The following is a 17,835-nucleotide window of genomic DNA, read 5'->3' as shown; positions in this document are numbered from 1 at the left end:
CATCATGTCTCCTTTTGCTGATACAGTTCAGCCCTAGATTATAAGGGACCCCTGTAATATACACAACATCTTAGTACTGGCCAAAGTTTTTGATGCATCTCAAAGGCACCAAAAAACCTTCCAGCTGGGTCAATATTACATTAACATTTACTTACTAACAGAGTAGAAAGAAAACCAAATATTAAAAGAATCATAACTCACGATGCTCTTGAAAAAAAATTAGTCATAACTGAAGACGTGAGTATTGGTATAAAGTTCGTAATAGGTATGTTACACCCTCAGAATGTATGAAAATGTCTAAATACAACCATTATACATCATAAGCACTCCACCTTCTCAATTCTGACAAGCCCTGCCACTCATGCTTATGTAAGGGACATGAATGCACGTGTGGGCTGTGGTACAGACATACTTATCACGTGGTCAATGATCTCAACCAAATGAAAACCTTTTTCATTTACCAAGCCCACCAAACACTTCACCTACCATTTCTCCACCTATCTACAGATAATTAAATGAATGAACCTGACTGAACTGGTATGTATAATAATATGAACAGTTCTTCAAAAAGCTCTAAAGTACTTCCAGCTGTTTGAGAGGAATTACAAGGAATATACAGAATAGAAGGTGGCACATACACATATTTTTGGCTCCAGTATGAGATGCCCTAGCATATTGCCTCAATTCCCAACTTCCGCTTATATCATATTTCACTGTCTTAAGTCTCCTGTACATTTCTGTTAATCTTTGGCTAGACAACAAGCAGACACAGGTGACGGGCAAATATACATTACAATGGTGACACAAGAGCAGTTTCATGCTGAACAAAGCAGGCTTCACGTTTCGAGTAGTACTTGAACTCTTTGACTATAAAAACAAAACCACACGAAAAAATATGCCCTCATTTTCTGATCAACTTCTCATGTATACTGCTGAGAATAAGATTTCAAAAGTTGGGACAATTTAGTTAGCAGGACTTTGTAAGATACGAGATCAATAAAAATGGAATTTATTTTTGAAAGCTGTTATTTTTTAACCTAGTCTTAATTTCAAAAATCATATAAAAAGATTTTTTTTTTAAAATCTACTATTCTGTAATGAGAGCCAGAGACTTAATTTCAACTACTCACATGTTTGTTAACCTTCATAAAGTTATCTCTGTGTTTTAAAATTTAATTTCATAAAAAAAGCTTCAGAAACAGTAAGACTTGTTCAACATTCCAACAAAATTTTAAAAAGGCACCTTGGATTAAGCTTCTTATCATAAATACTCTTCAGACTGCAAAACTGTCATATGGTCCGGCTGCATTTTTAAGAGAGATTTCACCGAGATTTCACAAAAGCTGCAGGATTTAAATCCCAGAGAGATTCAAGTCCTAATGCATTTTTACCATCACATTCCCCTCTCTGTAAAGCAGCCCCAGACAAGCTGCAGCCCTCCTTCCAGCTGCAACCTCCTCAATAAGCACCTTCTCAAATTCCAAACCCCCAAGAAGCAGGTACTTTAAAAATGCACAGGTGCATGGAAATGGATATATGTTGCCTTAAAATGGCCAATTAATGAAAGAAGTGAATTGCCCCCATCCACTCCGTTCAAACCCTAATCCCCTGTTTGACAGACCCCACTCTGTACCATGGGCACTTCTAAGGTAGAGTTCTCACCAGATTGTCCCAACCACCCCCTTCATCTCAAAGCCATTAACTCTTTGACACTTCTGCCTCCAAGCACCTGTGGGAAGTGAGCACAGGAGGTCTCTGCTGAACAAAATAAATGCACCTCACTGCCTGGAGCCAGGGAACAACTCATCACCTGCAAGTGCAAGCACAGATGTCACACAAACCCTCACTTGGCCAAAGAAATATGCCACAAGGTGCTTATCCAAGCACACATGGTGATTCCGCAGAGTCATATGGTCTTCCCAAACAGGCACACGCACAGAAGTCACCGCCAGTGCAGAATTTATGAATTCTTGACTATGCAAGGATATTCTCTCCTCTCCACAGTATGCAGCTAAAGTACTTTGGAAACCATATGCCATAAAGAGATAATTTATTGTCAAAATGCAAATCTTCAGAAAATCTGCCTGTGGGGCCTCTCCATAAATTCACATAAAACTATCAAGGCTCAGGCTCACAGCAAAGCATAACCACGCTGAACAGCATTTCAGCCGCTCTCCAGATTCTCTAGTATTCTGGATACTGTCCAAGCAGTAATTAATAGAGTCAACACATTCCCAGTATTTGGTGTTGATTCTGAACTGCACAAAATAGTCTCCTCAGAGTACTGAAATGCAGAACACATGAAATCACATCGGACGCTTTCAGATGTAGAACTTACAGTATTTGCTGCAGATAAAATCTCATCAGCCCTTATTCAAGCTGGATAATAACAATCTATTTTCTGTCAGAGCCAGGGACATTTTAAAAAAAACATGCGATCTCCTCCAATTATGAAAATAAAGAGCTACTTCTACAAAGCTTTATTTTGCAGCAGTATCAAAATAATGTAAATAACACACTGGAAGCACCATGATGCCATACAAGCTTCATATAATCCAGTTACCTACCACCAAATCACTGCAGAAGAGAAAAAATCTGCAGTTTGTGTGGTGCTTACAAAACAGCTGTACTCAAAAGTCAACAGAGGACTGGGTTTATTTCTGGAAGATCTACACAGGAATGGTGTCAGAACCAATCTGTCCGGTTCTGTGCCTCACCTCCAGCTTGCAAGACCACAGCTGAAAGGCTTATCCAATCTGTTATACCCCTGCAACACTGGCCCGCAAGGATGCCAGTTTATGTCTAGCAAACAGCCTTGCTAGCTCATCCCAACCACGCCAGAAGCCACAGCTTCACTAGGGCACTCTGATAAAGTTTTGACTGCTGAAGACTACTTCAGTGTCCTCTCCAGAAGAGCTGTGCAAGCATTTCCAGCAGTGCTTCCAGCGCTACCCATTTCTGCGATGCGCAGCCATACCACCGAGCAAGGCATTACCAAATATTAATGTGGTATTACCACATTATCAAGTCAACCAGGAGAAGACAATGCTGGAAGGGAAGATCTGTAGCAGCTGGTGCACTACAGAGGTGACACAGATGTGAAGGGAAAAGGGAGAGCTGTAAAGACGAAAGAATGCCTATAAAGCATTCAAAGATGATTGACTGTGTTTTGTTTAAGAGGAGACTATTTCAATTTTTTTCTCACTTACAGCTCAAAAATGAACACGGGTTTGCTGCACACCCAGCTTTTTCTTATTCATACCCAAATATCGCCCTTGCACAGGGCTAGGTATTACTAGACCCAGAGGCTAAGCCTTAGCAGCCTGAGTGTTAGTTTTATCAAACTACTGTAATTCCCTTGACTCCTGGAAAATCAGGCTGTTCGTGCACACTTTATTCAAACCCTTAAAAAATTAATGTCTAAGTGTTGTTTTACAGATGTCCAAGCATCTCAGGCATAGCTCACGAAAAAGATCTGAAATAAATTGTCCATGATCTAAACTTACTTCACACACATGGAAGATTTTCAGGGCTCTGTGAAATAACAAATACCTATGTGTTTGGCTCAGGTTTTGATCTTGCAAAATTAAATAGTCCCTCTAGCCTTTTACAGAAGAAGCTAATGATATTAAAAAAAAAAAAAAAAAAAACAAAAAAAAAAAAACCAAAAAACAAACCAACTCTCTGCAACTGCATCTAAGTAAACCACCTAACTACTGGATATGTAAATAGAAATAAATGTTTTTATTTCTCCTACTAATTGAATACAGGAAGTACGTAATTTTCAAATGGGGCTTTCCTGTTCCAGTACCAGACACCAAAACTTCATTACCCAGTTGTAATTACTCCCTCTCCATTATATCGTTTATAGGTAGAGAGGGAGAGGAAAGCTATGGGTCCATGATACACACGTGGCACCTGGCAGAACAAATGATGCTGATTAGGCAAGGACACAACTGCATCTTTGCTGAATTCGCCAGGGAACCTCCTATCGAGCTTTTGCTAGCTTCATACAGGTTCGTGGAGGAAAGCATAAAGCATGCCAGCACAAATTTAACCTGCCAGGAATTTTGCAATTCATTTGAACCATCAGAAGGGATTTATATCCCACAAAAACTCTGTGGTCAAACGATGGGATTTGAAGAGAAAATAAAGTGGAACCAGGAGGGGAGAAGAGTAGGAAAAGGGAATGAATGGTGGCAGGTGGTGGAGGGGAACCAAATCCCAGATAATCAGGCTGGGCAGAAAATTACTCTTGAAGCAGGGTGAGCCAGAACAAGGGAAGAGGTAATCTTCCAAGTATGTTTGGGTTATTTAGGAATATAGCCATATGGTATCAGGTGACATGTAAAGCAATGAGCTCATTTCTGTAGCAAAGTGGTGGCTCTAAGGAGTCAGGGAAAGTAACATTCCAAGATATTGTGGTTAAGTTCCTTGCAAGAGACAAATCGGGTTATTTCTCCTTATACATCTTTAGATCCTTAAATAACCTCTCAATACGAGCCCTGTCCTCCCCTCCCCACCCTGGAAAGCGATACACAGCACTCACTCCTCCTACAAAAATAAAAGAGAATAAAAAACAAAAAAGATGTTAAAAAAAAACAAAAAACCCCAAAACAAAACAAAACAAAACAAAAAAGCCACGCAGTCATGGTACAAACCAGCTCTTGTGAAAGGGAACAAGTTAAAAACACAACAGACTTGCTACTTACATTCTTGTATTGCTGGTCTTGTTGATAATTACAGATTTTCCAGTCTGATCCACATTGTGATCCATTCCAAAATAAGCTGCCACTCTGTGCACTAGCATCCTCTGATACGATGACATCTGAGGGAACTTTTTGTAGTGATTACTGGGAAAAAAAGAAAACAAATCACATTGATAATTACATTTCCCTCTGAGCTATAATTAAATGAAAATAGCAATACATTCAATAATTGAGTGGACAGAAATTTAACTAAAAACTTCTGGTAGCAAACATTTATATGTAAATGCGCAAATGAAAAAGCAGAAAAAAAATGAATTATTGTTAAAGTTTCTAATAAGCACATTTCCATGCGCTACGTTGGGACAAATAAAGCTCATGCTTCATGGTATCTACTGAGTATTCTGTATCTTGAGAAGAACTCATCCCCCAACGCCTCATACACACACTCACGCTCCCTGCACGAAAAATCCTGCAGATTTGTTGAGACACTGGCAACAGCTTTCTGCCTTTCTCCTGAAGATCAGGTGCAGGGCAATGATGGAAAGATCTAGCAAATACTCCTTTTTTTCTCTCTTACTGATAAAACACTTATTTCCCCTCAGCACGATTTCTTCCTTTGCTGCTATCCCTGCTGTCTATTTTTTCAAGTTGCAGAAACATTTTATTATAAAGAGCAGACGGTAGCAAGAATCCCTCCACCCAAGTTCAGTTTTATTTTCCAATGCTTCGGAGTAACATTGCATACAGGGAAAGCCATAAAGTTACACATTCGATCATCTTCCGTACTGACAGCTTTAATTGTATTTTTGGACCTAAATGAGTGGAGCCATTGCAACTATGATGCAATGAACACCAAAAGGCTTTCATTTACATCTATTGTACTTTAAGCAGTACCATCCGTGCCAGGAAATAAAAGCTTGGTCTTGCAGCACGCCAGTTAGAGTGCTCAGGAGCACTGTAGTGCATGAACACATCCCTTGCACAGCTCGCCTTGCTACACACACACGTGACTTAATAACCAAGCGTGGAACTCTACTTACTTGTTGTCACTAATAAAATCAATAATTTCTTGTTCCATTTTCAAGAGTATCATTCTGTCCCTGTCAAAAAGAAACACAAAGATTTGTAGTATCGACTACCAATAGACATATTAGATGAAAAATCAATGGTATCAATGTTTGGAAGGCAATTTTGCAAGTGTTGTCAGCCATCTCGATTACAAATGAAATATGCTTTGCCCTGGCACAGCTGGAGAAGATTGCAGCCTGCTTTGCTACACCTTCACTGACACACGTGACAGGTTTAGCTCTTCGTTGAGCTCAAACATGGTCTGAAGAGTGCTTCCAGCCACATCAGGCTGTGATCAATGCTTTGCACAGAAAGACTCTGACTGCTATGGATAGCTTTGGTCCTTTTTCACCCCCTTTTTTGATGGAAAACAAGATTTCCAGCTAACCTCGCTCTTTCATGAGAGAGGCTGCTACCCACAGAAATTTCCAACATTTTGTCTGAGACAGATCTTACACGAGGCATTGATCTGCAGGCAAGAAGACTGGGCACATCTAATCTAGTTAGAGAGCACAATGCAGAACAATGCCTTTGAACTATCGCTCCCAGGAGGCAATGCTACAGCATTTCTCAGTCAAAATGCTCTGTTTTCAACTGGAAGGTCTCAGATGTTCCTTCCTCCCCTCCTCTCTTGCCAAAAACATTCAAAAAATTCCCCAGCATATTTCCACACATACATTCTTTTCTAAGCTTGACAGAGTCCATCACTTCTTTTGAACTTTCTCGTTTTGTGCAGATAAAACAATTCAAGGACCTTCCATCATCTATACAAGAGATTATGCAAGCTGTTAGGTACCCAGTTATTCCTAGTTCTCCTATAGTTGCAGAATTACGTGGTACCTATTTAACGGATTCAGTTGAAATGAATGTTGAAAATCACAGCATATAAAAACATTACAGAACCTTCCTTAGACATTTAGAGACAATTCAATAACAAGATGAGATTGTTGCTCCAAATGAAAACTGTGGGAATGCTGACAGCAGAATTTGGCACTGTGCACAGGATTTTAATTGTGTACAGCACTGCCAAAAGAAAGCTACTTTATATTCGTATTCAAGTCTCCAACTGCAACGGTTATAATGTATTACTGCTAACATCACACAAAGCTATAGGCAAGAAGGTAAAGGACAAAGACCAGGTGTCACTGAAAGTGAAATTAAGCAATAGGTGACTGCATGGGGGAGAAGTTGATGACTTTTTACTGGTTTTTTGCCTACCTCCTTTACATTTCCCCTCATAACCATCTCCAGCGCTAACAGAACACAGTGCACAGTTACGGGAGCTCAGAGCACCAGCTATCATTTCAGGAGTGCCAGCTCTAATGCAGAAAATACCTACCTGGGGTTATTCTTTAATGTGTTAATGAGAAACTCATGCAAATCGATGCCTGTTGAGTCTGTGTACTCTTGACTGCAATCTGAAAAATAAAAACAAACACACATTTATTTCGTGTCAACGATTACGATTAAGCTAAACTATAAATCAAATTCCATTTTCCACCAGCAATCTGAAAGCATATGCTCTGAAAGAAAACATTTGTTTGGATCTCAGCCAAGAAAGATCTACACTTAGAAGCACCGGGTGGACGTTCATGGCTCCTCTGTACCATTTTACTGAGAAGGCAGCACCAAAACTAGACACCAACAGAAGCTGCTGGTCATTTGAAAAAATCACAGGAAACCTTCAAGGCCACTCAAGATCCTGCCAAATTCTTCCTTCAAACTACTAAACACAATATTTTAAAAAGAGAAAACAAGAGTTTTATTCATCAGCGTCTCTTTGCATCATTTCATAAATGCTGTACACACAGGAAATGAGGCATCGTGCCAGTGGGAAATGTATTTGCATGAACAGACTGAAATCCAGTGACGCCCAAGAGTGGGCGGGTAACAGGGTTGCATGACAGCAGTCAGAATTAATTTTTCAGCATTGTTATATTGCCTGACTCAAAAGTACACACAGATCCTCAAGCTGGCGTGAACTGTGAGAGCTCCATTGAAGCCCAATGGCAATTCACACCAGCTGCGGATCCACACCCAGGTAGGCAATGATTATTTTTGAGAGATTACACTGCAACTTTATACCACAGATTAATAAACAGATTTTTTTAAAAAATACCAAATTTAGACACAACATCTTTTCCGAAGAAGTCTTAGTAGTTGAAAATAGGAGATTGCAATGCAGGTTAAACATCATGGATGGATTTCCTTATATTATTTCAGAGAAATTCTCCATGAGAGAAGAACAGTAGTTAAGAGGATTGCTCTCTACTGCTTACATTGCACAAGTGACATGCCAATATATTACCATTAATGGGGAAAAAAAGCATAGTAGAGTCTTACAATTATCTTATTATATGATCACACCTATATCTGTTTATAATGACATGATTAAAGTATTCAGAACAACAATTTTCAATTAAACAAAATTAATCATCTGTAATACCAAACCTCAGTTTGGAAAGTTTCTTCACTTTCAGAGTCCAATGTTTGTATAGAAAACACTTTCATGCATACATATTTCAGGTTCTGAATTTTCTCAATGTATGAAAACACTTCTAGTGTGTACTTGTAACAAATTTTAAAAACGCATGCTTATAAAAACTTAATATTTTTTATAACAGTAATTATAGCAATTTAAATTCTAAGTTCACCTTTTGATAACATTCTGATCTTGTTTTTTTCACTGTTTTTATCTTTTTCTTTATTTTTATCCTTCTCTTTTTCTTTCTCGGAGTCATCTTTACTAGATTTATCTTCTTCTTGCAAGCTAGGAAAACTTGAAAGCTGCAGTTGGATTGATTCCTGTTGGGAAAGAAGAAAGATAAACTTAGGGCCAGACTCAGTAAGCTTCCCATGGCTTCTAACCTGCAGACATTTGCATTAAACTATGTATAGCTAGAAAAGCTGAGGCCAGATACATTTCTTTCCTATTTAAAAATGTTTTTTTTTCCAGGAGAATTAATGACATCTCAGAGGCCAAATTCTAGTGGTAAGTATATTTCTTCTCTAATACTTGAATACTATAAACTTGTAGCCTACTTATATTAAAGGCACTGTATTAGTCAACACTAGTAATTATCACTTATCAAAACAGCGACAAGTATTTTATATGGGCTTTCTTAAGTAATTCTATAATTTAATTAATATTATACATGTTAAATGATGATTGATGGACAGATGTCTGAAAAGTTTAACTTCTTCCTCTAGTAAAAAACCTACAGGTTCATATGAGCTCTTTTGCAAACGTAAGCGCAGTATCAGCTAGACCGAGCTTTCAGGCTCTGATAGTGGAAGAGAGCCAGCAAATTATAAACTCAGTTGTATGGAAAAGGGCTTACCAACTTAGCCAGTACTTTAAATATAAAGACATAGGCAGAAGTGCCTTTAGCAAAAGGGGTGAATTGTGCCCTGTGATTTTCAAACAAGTTGTGGTAAGTGAATTGCTTTGAGGCATCACAAGTTTTATCCTCAAAAATTCATTATTTCAGAGACTCTGAGTCCCTTCGAAAGCATGCTTCAGCTTTAAAAGTTAATTAATCTGAGAATTCAAGCTGGTTTGCATTTTCTGATTTGCTTCAAAGAACTTGTTTTCCCCCCACTTACAACATTATTTTAAAACGACTTTGTTTTAACAAAACACAAATTGTTTTCTTTTGAAGTTACCATGGCATAATTTATGTATTTTAAGAAACAGCAATCTGGTTGAACAAAACTGAAGCAAGCATACTTCTGTGTTCATATTCTTTGGAAGAAAAAATGGCCAAAATAATACTATATGCTTAAGTAGTGTAAAAATGCACATTCAAATTCAGCTGTCACAAAACTCCATGGTAATGCAGTTTTCTTTAATACAAGAGAGTCCTGCATGCCTGATAATTTTTTGGCATCGTGTTAATGAAAACCAAATTCACCAATACTGGAGAAAATCAGAGTTTCTTGAATGCTAGTAAATTGCCTTCCTTCACAACTTTTCAAGGAATACTAGCATACCAGAAGATTGATACAAAATTTTACAGTAAGGGGAAGTAACGGGGTGTGTGTGTGTGTGTGTGTGTTAAGCAACCAGACCATTATGAATTCAAAAGATGTTTTCAATAATTACTACAAATTTTAGGTTTCTGAATTTTATAAAGAACTACCAATCAGCCACCACAACACATGTAAGACAAGATCCTAACGGAACAAGCTATCAGCATAAACATGCCACAGTAAGACAGAAATTGGTAATTTCTTAGCTTAATCATTATTGGTTTTGTTAAATTCTAATGTGGCACGAAAGACTTGAGATGGAAAGCACTGTCAAAGAGAAACAAAGCCCTAGAACCAAAATTTAACCGACCTACCGTCCTTAATCCCTGCTTTGTTACTTTTGGCTGACAGTATTAGCCAAAAACTGAGGGCACAGGCGGAAGGACTGGGAACTCCTGGTCATTAGAGGTAAGGATAATAGCAAAATGTTTGATAACCTGCTCAGTGGCACTCAGAGGACTAATGTTATGCCTGCTTTCTTTCACTTCAAATGACAATTCAATTTCTCATTCAAACAACAAACTTTGGATCAACCACTGCCAAAAAACCCTGAAGGATAACTCCGATTCCTGGCACTGCTCAAAGCAGAGCAACTGCACCATTGGATTTTCAGAACAGGAGAAAAATGTAACTGGCCATGCTGTTCCTAGGATATTAATCCTAAATTTCACAGTGGTTGTTAAAGTGCACTTATGAAAAGAAAAACAACAGACTTAACACATAAGCACACATATGAACATATAGTAGATACTGTTTTACATGTAACATAATACTTATATATTTGCGCTATAAGAAATACACAAAAGGGCTGTAGAGTCGTGAAAGCAAGCTACTGTATATTTTCTTAGATTTTTATTGATTTTCTCAATAATAAAATACAATATTAATAAATACATTGATACAAGGTAAGTATAGTGAACAACAAAATAAAAGTTCAAATTGCAGTAATACACTTCTTGGTCAATAGTATAACATTAAAGGCAACATTCCTTTTAAGTAAGGACATAGTGAACCATCAGGTAAGCGTTCAAGATCAAGTAATACAGGTAAACAAGTTTTTTCCCTGTACAGGAAAATGAAGGCAAGTAGTCAAATATAAATACAAACATCAAGTCTGCAGTACAATCCATACTCAGTAGTTCTGGCAATGTACCGTACATTCTCTGGTAATTAACTCCCTGTGCTTTGTAAACCATTAAAATAAAACAATAATTAAAAAAAAAATCCATACCAAAAATAAACTTTTTTTTTCCTCTGAAGTGAAAGCAAAGAAATTCAGTTGGCACAGAACTTCCTATATCCTTCAGCCAGTCCAAGGAGGAGCCTGCAGGTCCAGCTTTCCATGGCAAAGCTGAGCCACATTCATCAGTAAAATTCAGCAAGAGCGAAAGTGCAACTCCTACCTAATTATTACATCAAGCCAATTGCGTCTTTAGGAAATGGATGCAGGAGCCCAGGGAGTTTTTTTATCTCCCATAAATATTTCAATATGGTCAAGGAAATCTTAGCCACAGCTGCTCAGAGTCAGGTAAGACCAGAGGCTGTGTGTAATGGGGGCAACCCCTCCTCCGCCTGGTGTCAGGGTGCGATCCAGACAGGGATTTTGCCTCAAAACCTGCCAGCTTCTGACATTTAATACAGGTCCTGTGCAGTACATTATAAACTACCATGCGATGCTTAATACAATCTCTTTATGTTTTCCTTTTCATTCTCCATTAAACAATAGAAAATACAAATGAAAGCAGAACAAAAGCCACATATCTTGACTAACGCAAGTTAAGCAGAAAGTATATACCTACAACAGAACAACTGATAAAATAACCTGCCCATCTACTGCACAAGCATCATCGTAGAGCAGTAGAACATGTAGACACTCCCCAGCTAAACAACCTGGGGTTTGGTCTTTAAAAAAAAAAAACCAAAAAAAAAAAACAACCCACACAACAGAAAAAAGAAAAGCCTCTCCATACTTATGAGCAAATAGGAGAGCTGGATTTGTTTCAAGTCAACAGAGGAAACAGTGAGAAAGTACACTTAAATGTGATTTTTTGTTTTTGTGCTAAGCTCACAAGAAGTCACTTGCTCAAGCTCTCTCAATAGCTGATGCCATTCGCACATAAGCATCCCATAAATTATAGGCAGTGCTGATGACATTTTGGGTTTTGTTTTTTGTTTGTTTGTTTCTTTAAGCCTTGCCTTTACCAAGCAAGCAAAGAAGCAAAGAAGAGTATTTGAGGTTTTAACTTTTGCTTTTTTGAAGTTAGTTTACAAAGACTGCCACCAGTGTTATTGTCCGAGGTGATGGGTGCAGGGGACAGAGCTCCACCAGCTGCTGGGAATACAACGCTACCAGGACAGGTAGACTCAAATACACACTTTTCGGTACCGGAAAGTCTACACCAAGAGTTTAGAAAATGATTGCCACTCAGTGGGAGGCCTCCTTGGCTCTGCCAAGGTATTTTAGAGAGCGAAGGACCTGTGAATTTTATGTGACGGGGGACACTGATATGAACTGGAGTCTCAGAGGAATCAGAAACCAGAGCATATTCATAACTGTATCTGGTGCAGCCTTGAAAGAGATAGCCTTAGAGAAAAGAACATATTAATATTCTTTTTGATTATTTTTTTAATTTTAAAAATCTGAATTCTTTTGAATTCTTTTCCATTTGCTGAAATTTTCAGGGGGTCTGGAAAAAAAAAGCAAACAACACCCTGTGATATAGTACAAAACCGATATTTCAAAATAAAGTTCACGCTAAACCAGATAACGTCATACAAATATGTTCATTGTCGGATGTAATTTTTCCCCCAAGAAAGACATTGTTAAGTGCCCAATTAAGTAACATAATCATGCAACTGGAGATGGAGGTCAACCATGCAGATAACAGCAATGATTGCAAGTGTACCTGATTATCATGAAGATTTTCTGCTCCTGGGCGAGGGGATGACTCTTCGCATACAGCAAGACTCCGGACGAGTTTTCCTTTAGCTCCTGACTGAATAAGAGAGAGAAAAAAACAAAACAGAGAACACTACTACTGACCCCAAGTCACAGAAGCTGCACACATCAGCTGTCCCTAAGCATCCAAAGTAACTACTACCCACCCAGCCAGCAAAACTTCATCTGCCTTTAATGCAGATAGAAAAGGATTCTAAGCAACCAGTTGTTGGCCACACAGAGTAGGTGGCAGGTTTCTTTTTGCTTTTAATGATTTCTGCTACAGTTCACTCACTTCCACCAAAAATCCTAACAGCAAAGAATGGATAATCCAATATTGAAGGTAATTTAACAAAGTTAAACTTAAAGGTTCCTTCTCTCATTTGTTTTTTGGTTGGGGTTTTTTTGTTTGTTTTGGGTATCCCCCCCCCCCCCCCCCCGCTTCTAGTAGTATCATAACCAAGGAACAGAGACAATTAAAAACCTGCAAGTTTTGCAGATCTGCACTTGGAAAATTAAAAGAAGGTTTTCAGAATATTTTTGTTCCTAAAAGCTCCTTTCCTCCCCCTTAGGGAGCTAGTCAGTCCCTGCTTCTTTATGTCAAGATTAGTCCATTAAAATAAAATCCAAACAAAAATGTTAATTACTAAAGCAAAAGGAATGAGCTTTTTCCTTCCCCAGTGGTGCACAGAAGCATGCACACTATAAAGCACAAGTGCACAGAGAGCCCAGAAGCATAAAAGTATGTTGGATAAATAAGGGGGAGCCTGACACATTTTATTCAGAGGAAGCCCTCTGCCTTTGTGCAACAAGATTATGGGGTGGGGTGGGCTAAAACCAACAAAACCAACAAAAAAAACCCAACCACCACACCAAGTGATGAAAGGCCATCATTTCAATTGCAGACACGCATTTGATTGAAATTCTTTATCCTACACCATGGCATGCAATTCCAAATAAACAGAGATGGACCCTTACCTTGGATCTCTTTTTCTGCTGGTTCTGATTTGCACCTCGTTTCTGAGTGTAGCAAAAAAGAGAAGCAGTTATCCCTTCAGTGGAAAGTGTGCATGACAAGAGCATTACCAATAAATAAAAACACTAAATCACTCCTAAATGGTACTTTAATCGGTTGGTCACTGCAAAAACAACTTCCCCAAACCCAGTCTGGAAAGCAAGGAAAACCAAGAACCATCTCTGCTCAATTTATTCATTACAGGAACAGGTATAAACAATAAAAACACGCTGCAAAGTGGTCTGTATTTTTGCATATAATAAAAATGTAAGAAAAAGCACACTTAAGTAAATGCTCCCCCCCCTCCAAATTCCTCTTAAATTGTAGTCTCCCACTTTATTTTTATATTTGATTGAGCACAAAAGGATTAAAAACCCCTCAGCTGATAAACTCTTCTTATCAAATTACCTTCTTAGGCTTTGCATAACAACTTTTTGTTGGCAGTAACACCTACAAACCAAACCACATATCAAGTAATTATTCATTAGTATACCTGCAAATTCATGACATCAAGGTAGCTTTCTAAATCCCCAAAGAGGGAAAACAGTCAAGTATTTCACCAAGCTTTAACACAGAAGTCTAGAAATTAACTTCTCAGAAAAATTAAATAACACAGCAGCCTAAAGAGCTCGAAAGGTATAACAAATAACGCGATTTATTTTATAGGGAGATAAAAGGACTCAAAATAAAAATAGATAAACAAAAATTCAACAAAAGATAAGCAGTCTCAAAATAATGAAAGGAAAACGGGAAGAACAGGCAATGAAAGAGATCACAGAAATGGAAAGGCGATGATAACACACTGATATTTAACGCACTCATTCACCATTCCTGTCTTACCTGCAGCTCTGTCTTGGCATCACTCAGCTTCTCCTCCTTCTCCTCTACTTCCGAGCTTTCAGATTTATTAAGGATACAGTTGTCTGGGTTCGTTTCAGAGATGGCATTCTCCTGCTCTTTCACAGCTTCCTCTGCTGTCTCCTGGTTCAATTTACCTTGCTCAGACATTCTTCCAGACAGAAATTAAAATAACAAGATTTGGTGACCTGAAAGGTCAAGATATCACAACACAAACACACACAAAAAAAACACTGGGGGTGAATTTTTATTTTATTTTTTTTAATGCCCAAGTAAGTAAATTCATTCCCTTTGATAAACAAATGAAAATATGCAGCTCAGGAGCAGAAAGCTATGTATGCCCCAGTTGAAGATACGTACTGAATCGACAATATTGGATAACGGTAGAACTGCATCAGGTTAAAGAAGCAGAACTCCAATCTAAACAGGCTTGGTGGAGACCCTCCCAGCCCAGCGCCAGGACTGCCCAGGTACAGACAGGGACAGTGAGGGATTCTCCGCTACAGAGCTCAGTGGCACCAGACAGGAAAGACCCATTCAGACCTCCAGGTCTCTGGCATCTCAGTGCTCCCCTCCTCTATATATTTTTCCCCCCCTCCTTTTTTTTTTTTTTTTTTTTTTTTTTTAATAAAATAGAATAGCCAAGCAACAAACAGAAATAAAAATGAAACATGAGTCAGAGCACTGTTTTTAGTGCTCAACCATGCATTTTGTACATTGCAGAAGACCATGGAGCTCACTACCTGTTTAAATATTTTTTTTTGTTTTGAAGAGGTAATAATTCAACATAAATATGAAATCTAAATTTGGCAATAAAGCTTTCAGGGTCAACATTTTCAGGCATCAAACTGACAGCTCCATTATTAAAATTGTAAGCCTCTTCCCAAACCCCATGTCACTCTCCAGCACTATGAAAATCCTACAGGAAGCCCTTGGCAGGTATTTCTAATGAAGATATCTTAACTGAACTGCATTTATTCTCAGCTCACAATGGGTTGTTGTACAGAAGCTTTAAAGGCTTTTCAAAGTTAAAGCCTATTATTATTTTATCTCTCTTTCTCTCTCTCTACCCTCAACTCCCTCTTGAAACCTCCCCCACTGATCAATTGTCAAATGAGACTCATGAATAATTTAACTTTTCTTTCCCCATCCATTTGGTTTAAGAAGTATCTTCAGGAAAAACAACTGCAGTTGAGAAAGAGAGTTATTTCAGAAGCGGTCTTTTGCAATACCCTGCCACTTCTCAACAATGAAACACTGGCTATTAAACAAAATCACACTTTGCCGTGTTTCTTTTTACAGCTTGTAATTAACATTCGACAGATCTGATATCGCTTACCTTCAGCTTTTTAAGGTATAAGTGAAAAAATAAGACATACCGACTTTTAAGAACTTATTTTTTCCAATAATTGCTTTTTTTTTGACACTGTAAGCAAATAAAACAACAAAACCTTTCCTACATAATCTTTTTGTTTGGGGAAGATTATGGCTTTCACAAGAAACGAAGCTACACGGTTCATAAACAAACTGACTGGAAAAGGAATTTCACAAATGATCTCCCAATCGGCCAACTCAAGCTTTGAGTTGCTCTCCATCCTCCCACCACCCTCCCCAGGAAGTCCCACAGTACTGGCTATTCTGAGGTTACCCCTGAAACTGGAACCGCTTTGCTAAAAATGCAAAACATGATGAATGGCAAGACCTGAAACTGCTCTGTTAAATAACCCTTAATTTGTTAAGGTTTTTCATCGAGAGATGGACATGCATGCACAAGTTCTTCATGGGATATTACCTCGCAGCTCACCTCCGTGCTTACACAGTGTTCACAAAAACATTTACACTCAGTTTATCAGCTGCACCAAAGAAGCCATTTACCTGAAAAACTGCTATAATTCCCACCGTCTTTCTAACGTCTTCTGTTGCTCTTCGCTGGTTAAGTCCACACAAATGATCAATGACAACGTGAGTCCCATGTCCCCATTAACAGTTCAGAGTGCCAATCTCCATGCTGGTCCTTCAGAGAGTTTGACGAATCATAGTCAACCTGGAAAAAGACGAAAAGTAAATAATAACAATGATAATGATCATGGTACAAGGTAAGGATGCAATACACAGGACCACATTTCTAACACTAATGACCAGCTTCAAGCAAATCACTTTCACAGCTTGATCCAGCTCCACCTGTCTCAAAACCGACTGCTTCTTCTCTAATGAAGGCTTGAGCCGGCTGTTCAAGTCATAACAGCTCCTACGCAAGGAGCTAAAATTAACAATTGCATTATGCACTGAAGATTACTCACTTCAAATTTAACCTTTTTTAGTGAATTTCGGCACTTTTCATTTAAAAAAGCATATATACATATTTATATGTAAGCTCATCTGTTTGCTTCAACAGAAATCAATGAGGCCATGAGGAAAAAGGACTTGCCCGCTTTTGAACTACGGCTTCTGCTCCAATTAAAATTTCAATAGTCAAACGCTATTGAAAAAGAAGCTAGGTGGGTGCTTTTAGAAAGTGACCTGCTTTTCCAAGGGAGTGAATCGAGATGTTAATTCAATAAGCTGAACAAAAGTTTAAATGATCAAGAATGGGAGAAGAAGGAGGATGAAATCCTGTTCCCTGAACAACGGCACCAGGAAAAAAAAAAACAAAACCAAACCAAAACCACTTTCTTTTGAGGCACCGTGTGAGTGATCTCCAGGTTACGGTTTGGAAAATAAACCTGAGAGAGTCACCTCAGCCATGCAATTTATGCTGTTCATCAGGATTGTCTTTGCCAGCTGAATAGCTGATCTGAAGGAAAAGGAGCATTTTTGGATGAACCGGACCGATTTACAAGCCATGGCCATGTGCCGAACTGTCTTAATACAGCAGGCACCTCTTCTCAAGGCTTGCGCATGAATCACAGTTGAAGCAATTAGTGCAAATACACAAAAACAGCAAACAGGAGGAAATATGTATCATTCCACTTGGGCGGGTGGGGGAGGACCAGCCTGAAAATCATCTTACTCTAATATTAGATGCTTTGTTTCTGAGGCACAATATAAATTGTGCATGGTTGCATTTGCTGTACAGTACGTGACAGCGCACTGGAAATCACCACGTTAAGAAAGCTGAATTTCACGTGCCAGAAATGGAACTTAGCCTTTCACAAAAATCAAGCCCTGCCCTCTCCAGGGGCTCAAGCACACAGGGCAGATCAGCAGGCAGCTCT

General features: G+C 38.6%; 1 protein-coding gene across 11 annotated transcripts in view; it reads right to left on the bottom strand.

Moving 5' to 3' along the window:
* The window catches only part of ARPP21 (cAMP regulated phosphoprotein 21), a 144,227-nt gene that overhangs the window by 90,950 nt on the left and 35,442 nt on the right, over window positions 1-17,835 (bottom strand). For 10 of the 11 annotated variants that reach the window (XM_040593020.1, XM_040593019.1, XM_040593017.1 and 7 more), the window contains exons 2-9: window positions 16,496-16,664; window positions 14,603-14,808; window positions 13,726-13,767; window positions 12,716-12,805; window positions 8,432-8,582; window positions 7,117-7,195; window positions 5,750-5,809; window positions 4,713-4,853 (exon numbers count right to left, since the gene is read on the bottom strand). In XM_040593020.1, coding sequence (XP_040448954.1) covers window positions 4,713-4,853; window positions 5,750-5,809; window positions 7,117-7,195; window positions 8,432-8,582; window positions 12,716-12,805; window positions 13,726-13,767; window positions 14,603-14,770 — 731 coding nt within the window. In that variant the 5' untranslated portion in view covers window positions 14,771-14,808; window positions 16,496-16,664. The remainder of the gene's footprint in view (window positions 1-4,712; window positions 4,854-5,749; window positions 5,810-7,116; window positions 7,196-8,431; window positions 8,583-12,715; window positions 12,806-13,725; window positions 13,768-14,602; window positions 14,809-16,495; window positions 16,665-17,835) is intronic. The other variant, XM_040593018.1, reaches the window with a different exon arrangement.

Source organism: Falco naumanni, chromosome 4 (genome assembly GCF_017639655.2).
Source record: "Falco naumanni isolate bFalNau1 chromosome 4, bFalNau1.pat, whole genome shotgun sequence".
In the NCBI taxonomy this organism is placed as follows: domain Eukaryota; kingdom Metazoa; phylum Chordata; class Aves; order Falconiformes; family Falconidae; genus Falco; species Falco naumanni.
The sequence above is the reverse complement of the archived record's forward strand: the minus strand, read 5'-3'. Positions and strand labels throughout refer to the sequence as shown.